The 18,084-nt window shown below is 40.5% G+C and overlaps 1 protein-coding gene across 9 annotated transcripts in view; it reads right to left on the reverse strand.

Annotated features, from left to right (window-relative positions):
- DUSP16 (dual specificity phosphatase 16) overlaps window positions 1–18,084 on the reverse strand; it is a 68,830-nt gene that overhangs the window by 9,123 nt on the left and 41,623 nt on the right. For all 9 annotated transcript variants that reach the window (XM_049822372.1, XM_049822376.1, XM_049822380.1 and 6 more), the window contains one exon: window positions 6,602–6,765. In XM_049822372.1, coding sequence (XP_049678329.1) covers window positions 6,602–6,765 — 164 coding nt within the window. The remainder of the gene's footprint in view (window positions 1–6,601; window positions 6,766–18,084) is intronic.

An 18,084-nucleotide genomic window follows, 5' to 3' on the forward strand; every position in this document is an offset into this window, starting at 1 on the left:
AAATTCTCACTGTGCAAGCTGGCAACATAACCAAACATTTCCCACATGTAGTTTGCTGACCTGAATACGTGTTTTCCGGACCACATATCTAAGACTGAGGTTGCCCCATAACCGATATTGGTGAGAAATATGAAATAAAGTGGATGTTTCCTGCAGTCACCTCTTCCAAGTGTCCAGGACTTCCTTGTTTCTAAGGCAACATGCAAAATTCACTCAAAGCCTTGAGGGAAAGAGCTGACTAAGAGCTGACTGAAGACCTTGAATTAGACCATTTTCACACAGCATTAACTGCAGTTTTATAGTTCTGCTTTGTGCTTTATGATTTAGTTGTTCATATTTCAGTTCTCAGTCTTTAGTTCTCTCGCATGTCAAAGATTGTCACAGGAACAAGCAAAGAGACTCAACCTATAAGTCAACTGGGCTTTTTAAATAAGTCAATTTTCATGACTGCAAATAAATTTAAAAAAAAAACCAAAAAACAAACTTTTCTGCACCTTGCCATACTCTTTGTATTTAGAGTTCTGCAAAGTAGTATCTGAGGCAGTCAGTACCTTAGTGCCAGAACATGTGACACAAGTACTAGAAAACTAGAGATGGCTCTACCAAACCCATGCAGTCTCCTGCAAGTAAGCATCTTGACACAGCCAAGCAATTAAGCAGGTTGGAGTAATACTGATCAAACAACTCTTCTGGTTCAGATACGATCTGGCAGTAAGTGACATGCAGTACTATGCTTGGACAGTATTTACGCTGAATACAAACATTGGGGAGCTTTTGGCCAGATTTCTATGGAAACTAATGTCTGAAACTAAACTGAAATGTAAAAAAGGCCAACAAAAATCTGGTTTTAATCCTTTTGCTTTTATACCAATTATATAAAAAAGAAAAGTTATGTCAATCCATGGGAGCAGTAGCAAGAATGAATTCTTACACTGCAGATTTCAACTGGAGATCTACCAGTATGAAAATACAGTCATGATGCCAAATGGTCGCTTCTTCCCCATGTGTATTTTTTCTGCAAGCATAAAGATGCTTTAGTGAGGAGAAACAGGGATATGGCTATTTAGCCAGAACTCTCATCTTATTATTTAGACTGCTCTGGTTTGAACAAGTGATGTTGAGTACACAGGTACACCACACATATGTTACAGTGTGTATGTAGAAGGGATGAACACACACATATATATGCATGCATAAATTAAATGTTCAGCGAGAACAAAGGACTGCAGGGGAGAATGGAATCTACATCAGTCATTTGCAGAGGCAAATGCATAAAGTCCAGCCAATAGTGGTTGTAAACAGGGAATTTACATGAATTTCTGCTAGCAAGCTGAATTTTGTTGCCTGGAGCAAAACGAGCAGCTTCTCCAAACTTTGGATGAAAAGTCCCTCACATCTGCACATTCAGAGGTGCCTGAAGGTGTAGGCACCTTAACCTGATGAACATACATCGTATCATAAACATACCCATGCAAGGGGAACAGGAGATGACCAATTACTCACAAAGCAAATCATCAGAAATATAATTTGCAGCAATAGTGAGGGGAAAAAAAAAAAAGGCTTGATGTGTCAACATAAGTTCTCAGCCTTACTGCTTCTTGCCCTGCAAGTCTCCTACATCACATCACACTCCCAGTAAAGCTCAGCTTCTCATCAATGACAACAAATTCCAATGTCACCGATTTCCCCCTCTCCCTTCCTTCCCGTCTCCCCAACTCAACCAGCAAGCTTCCTCTCAGCCCTGCGTGCCTTTCATAGCCGACTCCGTCGCACCTTCCTTTACTATATTTAGCTCTCATACCCCGACAGACCTACCAGTTTAAAAGCAGGAGCGCTGTAAGGAAGTAGGGGAATATTTGGAGTCATCCAGAGAGGGAAGGTATTGGGAATGGGGTTCTTGGCACAGGGGACTAGCTACCACTAGACCTGTGGTATCTTCCGTGTGTAAGACCCCCGATCCCATCATCTCTGCCTTGCTGTCCTGGCCTACACAGCTTCCCCCTTCCAGGATCCCAAGCTCTTCAGCATCAACTTCCATAAAATAAATATCTGCTTTAGATCACTATGTTGAAATACTGCCCCCAAACCAGCTCACCTACTGTTGTAACTGCTTAAAGGGGAGTGAAGAAAAACTGAAATAGCAGGTACGAATGTACATGTGGGGTCATGAACTTTATCATGTCTAAAGGAGAGAGGCGATGAAGGTATCACTAACAAATGGACTGCCGTGATGCGTGTTTGTTCAGAGTACAGCTAAAGGGTGCTACCATGCTGATGAATTTAGAAGAAGAATAGAAAACTTTATTTATTTTTTTTAAAGCATGAACACTGGTGGGCTGCACAGTTCAACCATCACAATTCCACAGTTATGCAAGGTTTTTGATGTGGAATTGATTATTCAAATGAGAACGAGAAGGCTGCAGACGCCAAGTCTGAAGTCTCCGAGCCAAAAAACCACCCAAAAATGTGTTAGTGCTTGTCTTTGAGACGAAGGCTAAAGAAAAAAGTTATGCTTCCTTCTGTTCTGAAGTATCAATCATTCCCTGCACAACACGCTCCAATATAATAACCATAACAGTGCCTTCATTGTAAGGCACCCAAGAGGAAGAAGTGAATTACGATGGGAGGAAGATCCAGAAATCCTAATACTAACAACTTTGTGAAAAGAAGGTAAATGCTCTTTTGTCAGCTTATTTACATTTTATGACTTGTTTAATCTGAAAATTAATGGCACCCTAAAATGTTATTTTGTTCCAGGAAATAAAATCCAGGTCTGGAAAAAAAGAAAGAGAATAGTTATGTAAGTAGCAAAGCAGAAAGTTTTACACTTTAAATGCTGGTACAAAACATGGGATGTAAGTAGGAGGCTCATTCAGGCCCATAAGCACAACGCAGATCAGTTTGCTGTTACACTAACTTTCAGAAAGGACACTATCACTCCCGTGTAGGTTAGAATTTAGTTTGCCTCTCTTTCACAAAGAGCGACAAAGATCTGTAAAAGTAAGTACCCTCTTGCAATGCCACCAATATATCACACTGAGACCCAAAAACTGAAACAAACTTTTTGTTAGAACTTTTAAGAAGACCTTTTAAGAGGTTTTTAGTATTTTGATACTGCAAAAAAATATTATGAACATTTTCAGAATTAAGCACTTAGAAAGAAATCTGTAAAGCAAAAAATAAAAAAAATATCTCCAAAGGCTTTTCTGAATTAATCATTAATTTTGCTAAAGGACACAAACCAAGCATTTGTGTTGGCATCTCTTTCATAAATAAAGCGTTATCAGCAGAGGTATTAATGGCAAATAGCGTTAGTATTCTAAAAAGGTCATGAATACAGACTGTCCTGCAACAAGATAAGCACTTCCCTACCCATGCACTCAGAGATAAGCTTATAAAGATCCTGAAAAGATAAGCTCATCTTGATAAAACATCTTTTAATCATCAGGTTGAACAGTAGTGCAGATTAAGAGTTCTTTCTGCAGATATTTTTGATACATTTTAATTTTAGAGAAATCAGTATGTCAGTGGAAGGAATCATAGGAACTCACAGATAACATCTGAAGGCAAAAATAAGGTCAATCAACCACACCTTAATAGTTTTGGGACTCCTACTAGAATTTTTCAGAAAATTATTTTTAAAAAATCTGGACTTGAATTAAAAAAAAAAAAAAAATCTTAACAGAAAGCTGACTTCTTGTTCCCAGTAGCCAACAAACCAGCAAGGCCATTAAACCAGAGCATGCAAACTTAACCACTTACCAGCTTCCTGGACTGTCCTAACAGAGACAGAACTTTGCTACTTATCCCTGGTTTTCGTTTCTTGCCCTCCTCTTTTGAACATTCTTCACTTCTCAGCTTTCTCACCATGTATTGGTATTTCTGGGCACTCAGTGTAGTGTCATCCTCCTTGCTCTCCCCAATATCCCTGCGTAGGATCCAGGCTTCCCCAGAAGCGAAGCGTGTTGAAGGGACAGCAGGAGAGATCTGTTGTTCACATTTCTAACACGCTGATGTCCAGCTACTGCTAACTTTTGGTTGAATCAAGAAACTGATTAAACCCAGGAAACTGGGAGTTGCCAATAGTTGGGAAAATGCTGACTGGATTTTAAGAGGTAGACATCATAATTGGTTCCCACAGCTTCTTTAGGTTAATAAAGGTAATAATATTAAGGTGGAAGCCATTTTTAATTTTCCACAGGCAGTCACTGAAACTGAAGAGGGAAGATAAGCTACCAACACTAAGTTCACTGCACTGAAGTAGACCAAGCAACGTGCTCAGAATAAAGCATTGCCTGCATTTGTTCAAAGTAAGAGGAAAAAGGGTACAAAACCCAAGCAGATCTGAAATCGTAGGATGTGTATTTGTCCTAAAATGGGTAAGAAATCTAAGAGGTTAATTTAGTCATCAATGGAAGAACTGCCAAAAGATTGACTATCAAGGATGACACCAGGCAGTAAGAACTCGCTGAACTTTCTGTGGATTGTATGCTGTCATTTTTGTGGTTCTCCAAACAAAATGGGAAACAGTCATCCTCGATCGTAACTCCCAACAGTATGTGAGGAAGTACAAATCTGACCAACTCCTGGAGGCCTTACATTAATTCTAAAGTATTTGCAGCTGCAGGGCTTCCTTCAACAAGTGCTGAAATAATATGAAATAAGATTGTAGATAATAGGCAAGAGAGCCACCACCAGGTCTAAACTCTTTCTGTAGACGGCTCTGCCACACTCAGGGCTCACCCGTAGTAATTGCGGTTTTAGCCCTATAATGAAATTCCTGACTGCCGCTACCACTTGGATTCCTTTCCTGGTGAGGCACACATACTGTGCCTGGGCCCAACACCTATTCACAGGCATCAATTTACTGCAAGGAAAGGGAACAGCCTCTTTCATCCCTCTGGGATTATTCACCACTTAAGGGCCACAGCACTGGAGTTCCAGTCACATCCCAAACGAAGGAGCACATCCCTGGCCCTGGAGGAGAACGAGGAGAACAGGTTGCCCCCTCACTCCCACTGTGACCTAGGATAGCACTTGCCATTCACACATTGAAACAAACAGCGTAAAAGCATCTTTCTAATACTCTACCACTGAAAGCAAGGAGGTTTGTTGTTGTTTTTTTTTTTTGTTTGGGTTTTTTTAATTACTTGGCTCCTGCTGTCTTTTGTCTGGGGACCACAAATTGCTTTTGTAGTAGGAAAAGTAATAAGCTGCTTTGACATCCGTCATAAGTGAATCAAGTTTGAATTGCTGACTGACTTGCTACCTGGCAGTAAAGACATGGAAGATTTTAAAGGACACAGTAAATACAATGACTGCTGACTATTCTCCATATAAAAGGTATTTCTGTGCACTCTATTAAAGTACAATTACCTTCTACATGATTGCTTGTGTGTCAAAAATCCCCTTAAAACAATTGTGCAAAAACTAAAAATAGCCTATTAATGGCCAGACTGGGATGGAGTGAAAGTAGAAGAAAGCAGTGAAAAATATGATAATGGTCAAAGCATATGAACTTGATCCAATTATAGGACTATTAGGATATTTCCTGCCTTAAGCTTTATACATGGATAAAAACCATACACATAAGCCTTGCACATAATTAAGGCAATATGCTAGGGCGAAGCATTCCTCCCCTCTCCCCCATCCATGTATTTAATGCCAGCTTATAAAAGCTGTTGGAGATTCAACTAATGAATAGGACTGTCAGATGACATGGGAGGCAAAAGGGCACATGCGGCAGAAGTGATAAAAATTCCCTTGTGAAGGGACCCAAGATGTAGATTGTAAGCAATAGAGTTGATCTCATGGAGGCAAACATCTGTGGATATACATAGGAATATAGAACTGTAGCAATTTGAGACAAGCTCTTTTAGACATCTGATAGTCCAGCACCCTACAAGTGCTATATTTGATGACTTTGCTGACTATTTTAAGTATACCAAAATATCCTGGGCTATTCTTTAGGAACAGAAATTATTAAATGCACATGTATTTAGAAAGAATGAAAGTTTCAGTGCCGTGCTACCATAAAAGCTCATTTTAAATGACCCCACTGATTATCCAGATCTGAACATTTTATTACATGTACAAAAATTTGTTTGCAGTAGTCCCTCATTACACAATTCATGGTATTTAAGTGCTATTTTTTCCAGCACTTGAAGGATATACTAAAAAACAGACAATCTTCCTTTGTCCTACTGTAACCACTGATATAATTGTGTTAACATCGAAGACCTGCCAAAACAAACCAGTCAGAGCTATACACAGGAACATATCTGACCTGCTGTAATGGCAGATTTGCTAAGTTTCCTGTTGGTTGGTAGGTTCCCGAGGAAGGTACGGTATCATCTTCTCCAACATGAAGGAGAAAGGAGACCGAGTTTCATATTACATGACACGTGAATTAATTAATTATGTGGTCTGTGTATTGTTAGTTGTCACATAGTTTTCCATAGCTTATGCACAGACAGCTATTATCTGTATCTACTTTAGGTGTTTTATAGCTGTAATGATGCAGCATGATAGAAGCATGGATGAAGACACATGGAGATTATATACTCATCCAAGTAAACAACATGACGCCCAGAACACTCACCTTGTTGAGGACATCCCGCTGACACCCAAGATAGAGATGAGGCAGGATTCTGGTGGGGCCAATGTTGGAGACAGGTAGGCAGGGTTGAGAAATGCAAGTAGGGATGAGCGTGGATTTTCCTTCACAGAGACCAGGGAAAGAGCTGGAGAACTCAGCAAATCCACCTGTGAGAGGAACAGTATGTATTTAATATACATGCAGTCTTGTAGGCATTGGTGCCCGTTCCAGTTCTCGGAAAGCGGCATTTGTTGCAGGAGATGGGGAGGCATTAAGGGGCAGTAGGAAAGCCTTAACAGAGGAACTGTACGTGTGCCTCTTCCAGAGGTCCCATGACTGTGTACTTGCAGAAGGCAAGGCCTGGCTGCGTATTCCCACTCTGCCTGGAACATTTATTTCTCTCTCTCACTCCATTCCTCAGAAGTTTTCGATGCTTTTTCCCATTCTTAGTGATATGGGGAAAGGAGACTTGAGAAAAACAGCCACAACACCCACCACACCAAAAGCGCACACAGCTTTTCCTCTCTGCCCCTGCAAGCTGTTTTCTAAACACCTCCTGCTCCTGCATGAGGTCTATAATTAGACTTAATTAAGAAAAAATCATGTTTACTTAATTTGGTAAAAGCATCAATATGTGGTTATTAATGCTTGCTTTTAAAATCCTGCATTATTATTTTCTATGCTGCTCCATAATTAATACATTTCATCCAACACACTGGAAGAGATTTCACCTTTCAAAACCACACCAAGCCAAGGCTTCTCCTTCTCAGGGGAAGGCTTCACCCAGCCATGGACTTCCCATGCAGCTCACCACAAGTCTCCTCCCTTTACTGCTAGCTGGTTCTTCATCTGCACCAGTTATTAGGCCCCATCCCTATTATGGCTCCAAAACATTTTCATTACTGTTTCCCACCACTACATTAAACCACTCAGGAAAACTAGAGTGGAATGACTGGTAACACATTTAAATCCACCTAAAATCCCAGTGGCCATCAAAAATGCTCCCTGGCTGTTTCACCAGCAGCATGGCACAGCTGCTATGGAACATTAAGGGAATAAAAAGTGAGGCTGAGACTGCTCTAGAGACAAATAGATGCAACCCAGCTCAAGCTCTATTTCTTTTTCTTGCTCGGCTAGTTCCCAGCTTCCCTCCCATCACAAGGGCTGCATTATAAATCTGTGCCACTAACTGTGGTCCAACTGGCCTTAGCCACAGTTAGAAAACAGAACCAAAGAAAACTCCTACAACAAACTTATACTTTGACTAAACATGTTCTCAGAAAAGCTAGCTAGCTTTTTCCAAGCCGAGCTAAACCCCAAGCTCAGCTCGTTCTCATACTTTATCTTCACAAACTAGTCTGAAGAAGAACTGGAGGCAGCTGCTTAAATCAGTATGTTATAGGCTTTTTTTGACTGTTTTCACCATTTAACAGCCAACCAGTAAGGGTGAAAGTCGCAAACTATAGTGAAAGTCCCCAACTATTTCCCTACATTACAGCACAGAGGCAAGCAGAATTTTAATTGAAGGAAGCTTAATTATAACCTGTTCAGAATGAGGTACCTTTTTATCATCACAGAAGTGAAGTATTAACATGCTAAGTCTGCCAAATGCTATGTTCACTATTACTACAGTTTGAAGATGTGAATTAAAATTATTCAGGAGTAAGATAATGCAAGCCTTGACAAAACAGTACATTACCATTGCCTGAATTATGCCTATTCTTTGGATTTAAAAATCTGTATCTTTAGTAAATATAGAAAAAAACCAAAGTAATAGCCATGCGTGTAACAGTCCATTTCATCTGATAAACAAAAAAGCCATCAAGCAGATTTCAGCACAAAAGTTTTATGAACAGCGATTCCTGTTCAGTCTCCTGACTTACAAAAAAAATCCCCCAAATCACTTGTCTATTTTGTTAGGCAAGTGATTTTAGACAACCATGACAATGCTCATCAGGAGAATATGAGCGTGAGGTTGGACTGTATGGGACGGGCAGGGGGGATACTAAGCCAAGGCACTGCCCATCACAGAGCCATACCCCAAAGGACCTAGGCTAGGGATACAGTAAAGGTTAGGCTCTGACATTTTCTATTCCTATTAGCTGGGATTCCTCCTCCTTGCTTTACAACCTCCCTGTGTGTTCAGGAGCACAAATGTTGCTTGTTCGATGTCTCAGTCAAATGACAGAAGGAGTTTGCAAAACAATTCTCTCTCATACTTGCTTAATTTTCTTCTGTATGGCATAACATTTTCCCCTCTGTTACAGGAAGCAATCCTTGAATTTATAGGCATTATATGCCTCTCAGATTAAATTTAATATAAGATACGGTGACCAGCAGTTCCTTGAGAGATTGGGGGAAGAAGGGGAAACCAAGTATTGATCTTTGGTTTCATTTGCTTATTCTTTATTTCTTGTTGGCTGCTTTCTGGATCCTCTCTCTGACACAGCTGGAAATAGAGAATTGACTCTTCTTCCTTACAAAGAAGCAGCACAAGCAAATAAAAGATTTTACATCTGTGCTTTCTTTGCAAGAGACTACATGGGCAAAGTTTAACAATAACAAAAAAAGAATTTTCCCAACTACCTACAGATTGGTCTCACTTTTGTATGAACACTGCAACAAGAAATTAAGCAAGAAGCTAATATGCAAAAAAAAATGAGATTTTGGCAGATGGAACCCACACTCTGTCATCATAAGTGTAAGAGCAATTTTTAATTTTATTTTTATCCTAGGGCTCTGTCAAGGCAAGTGATTCAAGATTAGATGCTTCAACACTTCCTCTGGGACATTCATCCTTTCAAAGTCATGTTTCTTCTTTCTACTCACGCTTTACTAGTAACATGTTGCTTCAGTATCTTTACAACATGAATTACAGCGACAAAACTCTCAAATCGGGTAAGTCTGACATTTTATTACCTATTTTTACACATGCTCCCAAGTGAGCCCTCATTTCCTTTTAATGTATTTTAAGCTGGTATTAGTATCAGTAGTGAAATTACTTGAAAAAGGATGAAATCGGTGACTTGTTTCAAATATTAATCTATCTTCCCTGCCATCTTCTATAACCATTTCAAAAAGTTAGTAGCTTTTCAACAAATCTGGCTTTGATTTATGGCACTCCAAATAGGAAAAACACATTCTAGATCAGCATATGTTGAAAAATTGTTTTAAAAAACCCCACAAACAAACAAAACCCATACCAACAAAACATACTCGTATATGCATCCTGCTAAACTACAGATTTCTTCTAGTGCAACAAACATAGTATCAGGAATCTGGAACAACAGCATCCATGCGTATGATCACTGAGCTGTTGTGTCATGAGACTAACTTCTATTCTAAGGAACTGCACTCATCACTCTTTGCTGGCATTAACTTAAAAAAATTATCTATTTTTTAAATTATACAGATATATTAAAAAAACCCAGCACATAAAGATGTGTAGAAAAAAAGGTACTTATTTCATGTGTCTCTCTTTTCCAACGCAGATTATGGTCCCCAAAGCTGAAGTGTACGTACAGTCTACATGAGGAACCTCTTAAGAGAAAAAAGTGCTTTATGCACTCAGGCTAGCTGTACACTTGTGCTGTAAATGAAGCAGACTGTCTTCAAAAAAACAAACTTTAAACATTTGGAAGAATGAATTTAGCCTACAGGTGGGAATGCAGAATAGAAAATAGAGCCTTAAAAGAAAGATGGGATGGGTTTAGTTTCAAATTCCATATTTGAGGATGACCTTTGCATCAACGCAAATATTGTCTTTAAATGTCCTTACCTACCTCAGTTGGAATAGGGCTATTGGCAGCACTGTGCAGTTTGTTTTAATAAGAGAAAATACACTTTTCTTCTGGAGCTAGTTTCTAAACAACACCCCTTCTCCCACCACTACTCCAGCCTCTTCAAATAATAAATCAATCACAAAAGCATGTTTAAACTGTGGGGAAAAAATATCTGCAGGTCATTAACAGAGCTACTGGGTTACTAAAGTTTCACTGAAATCCTTAATAATGTAACTGGGCCCTGGAAATAGATGACTGACAAACAACGCCAAAATATTCTCTCCTAAATAGCTATGAACCATACAGGTTTTCTGTTTTCTTGATGGTGGTGCTCAGCTGAAACAGCTCTCTTGACATTCCACAGGATGAAACCACTTCTTGTCTATTTGAATGGTATGGACAGAGGAAGGAGGAAAGGGAATAACTTTTATGTATTATACATATATCTATAAAATTTTGCTTGTGTTTAAAAAGATCTCCCCCACCTCCCTGGAGGCTTTTGAAGTTTTTCACTCTACTTTTTCTGATATCAATGAATTAAATGGAAGACTCTTACATCACCACTCACGGAACAGTTCCACCACATCTGAAAACCTTGATGGGCAAGCACGATAAGGAGCACAATGCATCTCCTTCTTCAGTTTTAAATAGACGGTTGCTTGTTGCTTCTGTCATGACTTCACATATGTAAGTCATCGTATCCTCTGGCTGGTAGCAAGTAGCTAACAGTACTCTTACGTCTCTTACTTGAGTAACAGGCCCTACCCAAGTCTGAAGGAAAAAATCTTTGGGGAGGATGACTACCATCATTACGGGAGCAAATTAAAGCAATGAGACAGAAGTCATTTCAGACTTTTATCATCCAGTATATTTTCTAACATGAAAGCAAAGATATCAAAGTAGCAGTGGTAAACTGTGAATTCAACTGGTTGTCCCTTATGTTTCTGAGACAAAAATCAATTCATTAAATTTGGCTCTAATTTTAGATTATCCATCAGGAGACTGCAAAGTTCTGTAACTGTCCCAAGGCAACTCAGCTCTTGCTTAGGTAGCTTGTTAAAATAAACAGACCAGTGAAATTATTTCAGTTTTAACCAAGTGGCAAGCATGCCCTGGCTGCAGCATGTTTAACGAACAGCAGTACTGTACCGCATTCCAGTGCTGACTTGTTCTGTTCACTTCTTGTGGCTGCGACTCACGCAAGAGTTTTTACAAAACCATGTTAAGGTGCCAAAAGCCATCAGCGGTTTTGCAGCCTAAGCCCTCATGCGTGTGGCAGACAACCCAACACCTCCTAGGTCTTTATAGTAAAGCCTGCGTTTCTTCCTTACAAGCCTCCACATCCATTAGCAGAAATTTGGCAAGATCCAGCAAACGACTCAATTACCCTGTTGCTATGGTTCTGCAAAGTGGTGACTACAGACTTTCCTTTGATCAAGACATTACCGTTTCCTAACTACGATTGTGATCGTAAAGGTATGATCGTTAAATGAATCTTGGTATCAGAAGTTTCGTCTCCCTTCTCAGCCAACTCAGGAAACAAAATAGCGCCAAACCCAGAAGGGATTAAAAAGTTTCAGCAAAATTCCACAGTAAAAGTTATTCTTTCTTACAGATTCACTGCATAAATCCTCGTATAAATAAAACTCCCAACTACTTTGCCAGCAGCAGGAAGAGGAGAGGGAGAGAAGATGGGATCAGGTGGCAACAAATGATAGCCAGAGAAATGTTACTGGTTTGGGAAGAGCTACCTTTCACTGAGGGAATGGAATCCATCCAGATCCTTATGACTACTTAGTTTAACTACCATCAGACACAAATCCTAAATTAATACAGAGGAATAACTACTGAGAGCCACAAGCATTTACATCAGCTCATCTCTAATGTTCTGTGGAAACAGACCAGGAGCATTCCACAGTGCTGCCAGTTGCCACGCTGTAGTTGGAGGGACAGTAGCTCTGTAAACTGCTATGGAGGTTTGCAAGTGAAAGGCCAGTTGAGCTCTAAGATCTTGATTTGAACACTTACTACAGAGTTGTGAAGTGCAGATAACATTTTACTGGTTTTACCCAATACTCAGTAAAACCATTCCAGTTAAATGACACCATAATAGGACATAACACTGGGGGGGGAAATGGTGGATGTTTCCTGTGTTCATTCCATGTTATGTTGGTTTCTCTTCCTCCTCCCTATTTCCTTCAAATGGGTCAAACCACTCAGAGATGTAACCAATCAAAATAAGACAATGTCACAGGAAACATAGCAATTCTGAATCAAAAACTAAAAGCATTTTTCTTTGCTTATAGAAGGCCAAGTACTTGTGCGACTGATCTGGCATTGGGGAAGAGTAAAAAAGTTAAGCAGAAACACCAATCTACTAAAAATTCAGTTTTCAAAATATAACTTGTCGTTCTTAATTCACATCAACACACATCCCTTCCTTACACAAACACAGGTTACTCGGCTTTGGCTTTAGACTATCATGGCTGGTCCAGTGAAATTTCGTCTGTTATTGAGCAGATCAACACCTGCATCTACCCTGCACACATCCCCCATCCACCAGTCCAGTACCCCCTTTGCTCTCCTGCCCTCCACCTCCCCCAAACACCTTTCTTTTCTGCAGGGTGCTGGAAAGAGAGGAGAATGCCATTTTCTCCTCCTGCTAGCTTTCAAAGTTCACCTTGAGCAGCTCACCGATGCTTACATGACATATCACAGTAACTAGGCTGTTGGCTGGTTGTAATTACCAACGGTTATGTTAGCCAAACAGGCCTGCTTCAGTGACATCTTCCCCATCCACGCTTATTTGTATGTCCTTCCTTTGCATGCATGTGGAATACAGCACAGATGTTCCCTCATACATTCATCCTATGTCTCAACTTGCATATATTTCTAACATACAGAAAAATCAATCATGAGGCAACCAGTATCTCTTTAAAGTTGCTTTTAAAATTACTGTTGAAACAGCCAATTCTGTAATTCCTTTCCATCCTCATATGTTTGCAGAGATCTGCACCAGAAGTTTTATTCTTAATCATCTGGAGATAGCTGCTCTTGCTATCAGGCAAGTGCATACTGACAAAGCGCAGAAAGGAACAGAGACCTGACTACACTTCAGAGACAAGGTGGATTAAGGTTGGGTATGAAAAGTGCAACAACTGACGTGCCCACAAGTCTGCAGTGAAAGGGAAACATAAAAATAGGGGGCCTCCCCTTTAGGTGTAACTTGCTTTTTTCTGTGTAACTGTCCAAGTATGGAGACAACTCCTACAAAGACAAGAGCTCCATGCATATACAAATTCTAACACTAAAAACTTACCAACAAGCTTACACTGCATTTGTTCTGGGAGAATTTCTTACTACTTCTTTGTAAAGGCAGTCATGAACCATAACTTGGAATGAAAGCAAGATGAGAAAGTAGGTGTTCACATCACTTGATGTGTTTCCTATAAGCCTGTCAGCTAAAGCTCAAAGGAGAATGCCAGCAATTGCTTTTCACGCCCAGAGCCTGGCACCATAGCCGAGGCGGAGAGGAGAAGAGAAGAGATTCAGTTAGAGAAGAGGTTGCTAACCGAGATGAAGGTGCCGGCCAGCTTCTCTAACTAATGGAGACCGATCCAAAAGGCCAGAAGAGCAGCTTTCAACTTTCACACTAAGCAAACATGTTTTTCAACCAAATAATTCAAAGGGCTGTAGAAACCGAAGAAGCCCACCTGCCATCAGTGCCCATCTCTTGGTGGATCCTCGGGCGGCTATCACAGCCTGAGCTCCCCAAGGGTCCTTCTTGCATTGCCGGGACCCACATGGCACTGCTGCTTGGTCACACCAGCAAATCCACAACCAGCTCAGCTCAAGCCAAAACTACTTTTCGGGGGGAGATGCTAATTTGAGGCTCAATGCTGTACCAGTGCTCATTTCCATAGGGCTTACAAGAACTTCCATTATTTTATTCATTTCGTTACTCCTTTTGTCAAACCTTACTGAAGCTGACCAACAAGCTTAAACATCTTTTGTGGGTGACAGCAGAGAGACAGACAACATGGCAACTCCTGTGAGCTTGGCTTCCCTAAAACTTCAGGCTAAGAAAAGCCTATGAAGTGTTTTATACAATATCCCTGCAGATCCAGCTGGCCCTGCAGCTCTGCGTGCTTCAGACAGGATGCACAGAAAGATCCCGTCTTGCACTCATGATGGAGAAATAAGAGACAGTGAACGTGTCTGGTTTCCACAGGTCATGAAGTCTGCTGGAAAAGCCCAAGGACAATGCACACTGGTAAAAGAACAAACTTCGGCATTTCTCTTAAGTGCCATTCAAATCAGATGCTTTGTCTTCCCCCGCTGCCCCCCCCTTTGGATTCTGACCATTCAGAAAAGGCCAAAGGGAGAAATTAGCTTTCTTCAATGAATTCTTGAAAACAGACTAGAAGCAACTTCCCTCCTTTTCCCACAAGACCTAATTGTCTGCCAGTTCATCAGTGTTAACTCAGTGTCAAACACAATTATTTTAAAGCAGGGAGTGGAAAAGGTCTAAGACCCAAGTGATGAGTCAAAAACCAAAGACTACATGCATGTACTAGGAAAGGATTGCAAGAAGACTACTTTGAAGCTCATGGACTTGGCAGAAGATGCCACCACCTTCGTTAAATCCAGAATTGGCATCTTCATTAATGGCACTAATTATTCATAAATTTTATATAGCCATATACGGATAAATATTATACTGGTATCCCTTTTTAAAGGAAAAGAAGAATAAAAAAGCAGCAAAATTTGCAACGACTTCTACAACATAACATTTAGACGCTGTCATTTTAAGTAAGCCTTACCAAACTCCTGTATTCACCAAAAGTACGCAGTGAAGTTCATTCATGTTTAGCTTTTTTTTTTTCCTTCTCCTGATAGCAATTTAGAATTTGTTACTGTAAATACTAGTTAGTGATAGACACATAACGCAATGTTACTGAAAACTATCCTAAAACAAATAAATCAAATTTAAACAGCACTACAGCAAAGACAAAAATATACAAAACTAACATTTACTTTGCCTCAAATCAGAGCAGAGGCTCTTAATGCTGTGACTTAACAGCACTTTCACAGTCACATTCCCATCAAACATTAAAATGTTTATCTAAAAGCTGCAGTATAGATTTTCCCCTCACCAAGGAAGGAAAGTTGTAAACTTTCTGACTCACAAGTTTTATTAATCTACAATGTTTCCACTCTGTTTAAACGAGCTGCAGACCTCCACAGGCCATTACAATTCACGCATTCCAGCTCAGCTCCGCAGGGATGCTTGCCATTTTCCATTACATAAGCCCAGGCTGGATTGCCCCGTTAGGAGCGCTGCCATCCCCACGCCCGCTCTCCCCTTCCCGTCCCCTCTCATCAGCCACCGGGAGTCCTTCCACCGGATTCAAGGTTTCACGGTTTGGGAAAGCTACGGTGTTTTTATTACGGCGGTCTTCAGAAAGTAGCCCCGTTATGCCAGGTGTTTTACAAGCACAGTAGCAAGGGAAGTTCTTTGCCCTGGAGGGTTTGTGCCTTTGGTAAGACAAGGTTAACAGGCAGGTTAAGCAAACAAGGTTGGGGGGGGGTGTGTGTGTGTCAAGCCCGCACTCCCACCCAAGTGGTGTATAGAAAAGTCAGACTAAGGACAAGTAAAGAGAGCATATTGGACACTGACACTTGCCTTTTCTGCCTTTAAAGAAAGAAAAAAAATAAATACCTTCATCGTAATTTCAGTCAATTAAGTTTCACAAGCATCCTGAGGTATCCAAAACAAAAGCAAACTTAGCAAGTTATTCTTGGGTTTGACAAATGTTATGAGAGCTCCACACTAGTCAAACTTTGCTCTCTCTCAAAAGACAGTAAGTGGATACACATATGAAAGTAATAAACCCTACTCCCATTCTTCAAGTGCTTAAAACAATCATGGCACTAAATGAACACTCAAAACTGCGTTTTAAGTACAAAGGGTGGGAGGATATTCACAGAGGACTGACTGTAGCCAAGGGTACTAGTTTTTCTATGCTCCCATTAAAATTTGATGGAGACTTTTGAAAAGGGTGATTCAGAGCTAAGCTCCTCTCTCGCTCTCGTCTCCTCCCCACTGACACTGGCTGTACTCCGTGGGTTAGGGGACCACTTGGGGAATACTGCACTCCCTCGGCAAGATTTTCACCTCTTTTAACAGAGACTTGCTTCTAACAGCATCAACCATTCAGAGCATCAAGACAGCTGCCATCACAGTGCAACTACCCTTCCTTCTCTAAACACTGGGAGGATATTTAACAGCTTATTCTCGCTAGAATTATTTCAACTTGCAGATAACTTGATCATTGTAATCGATGACCTCATTTGAAGGCAAGGCGTGCTCTTCTCCTTGAGGCACTCTGCAAACACTTATATATAGGGAACGCTTAGAACTTCAGCCAGCCACAACCAAAAGTTACTAAGCTCCAAATCCAAATGTGAAAAGGTGTCAGGATGTTAGACAGGAATTTATCAGAAACCACAAACCACAGCTACTTCATGCCATCTTTCAATCCACACTGGGTACCCTCCTACTTGGCATATGGGACTACAGAAGCAGGGAAGAAAGCTCAGTCTCGCAGCCCTGGTCACTTCAGGAGATAGAAATGACCAGCTCTACCTATACGAGAATACTGTCAAGATTTCCTGCTGCTCTGCCACAAGGCATGTTTTTTCTGGTGACAAAGTGGGGAGAGAGCGCTGGGCTTTTTTTCCATCCAGCTCTGCTTTAGGCAAGTAGAGACAACACAGTGGTAAACATACCCTCAAGATACTGGCATTTTTGTACTAGGATTCCTTTAAATGGGCTTCCAATTTCAAATATTTTTAAGAAAAATACCAGCATAAACAAGAACTGTAGAAGAGTTCCTGACTTGTTTCCTTCTCCTTGCATGTCCCATGCAAGTCTTCCATTTTGTACACACACTTTGTTAGGCGAGGGACAGGTCAGGGGGAAAACAATGATTTGGGAAGTTTCAGCAAAAACATACCTTTTGCAACAGTATCTGGCTAATTACTGACTATTTCATTTCCAGGACCTTTGCCCAATCTCACTGAACTCATTGTTTGCTCTTTCTTTACATACTTTCAGCTTATGACTTCATCCACTGTCCACTGCAAGTCACCTGCCTTTGTCACTGAATAGAAAATTAATAACTTATGTCTTTCTGCTTATCACGGTAGGTTTGTGCCCTGTAGAAGCTTATCAGAGAGCCCTTGTGAAAGCAAAATCCATTAAATCACATTAGTGCTGACATTTCTTATAGGCAGAAGAGTAGCAGAGATTAGTAGGCAATTCACCACTTGGGCCTTAATTACTTGTCAACACCACTTTTTTTACATGTTGACTGTACCCACAGTCAAACCATGGTTTTGGGAGGGGGGCATAAAGCTCCCCAGCTCGGTGCTCAGGGGGTCTGCAAGTCAGATGCGAGCTTCATGCCTGGAAAATCTGTAATTCTCTACTAGTAATTCTCCAAATTATACAGATAACCTGCTCTGGCTCCACCCAAGTACAACAACTCTTGCTTTTGGTCTCAGTTCAGAGCCAGTACAGTGTTTCTGTGTTAAGCTATTACAATTTTTAATGTCAGGTTGGAAATACAGAAAGGTAGGCATTTCTGTTTTTTCAGAGATCATTCTGTTTAGAATGAGTCTTCTGTACAAAAAAATAAC

The sequence above is a fragment of the Accipiter gentilis genome, chromosome 18 (genome assembly GCF_929443795.1).
Source record: "Accipiter gentilis chromosome 18, bAccGen1.1, whole genome shotgun sequence".
Classification (NCBI taxonomy): domain Eukaryota; kingdom Metazoa; phylum Chordata; class Aves; order Accipitriformes; family Accipitridae; genus Astur; species Astur gentilis.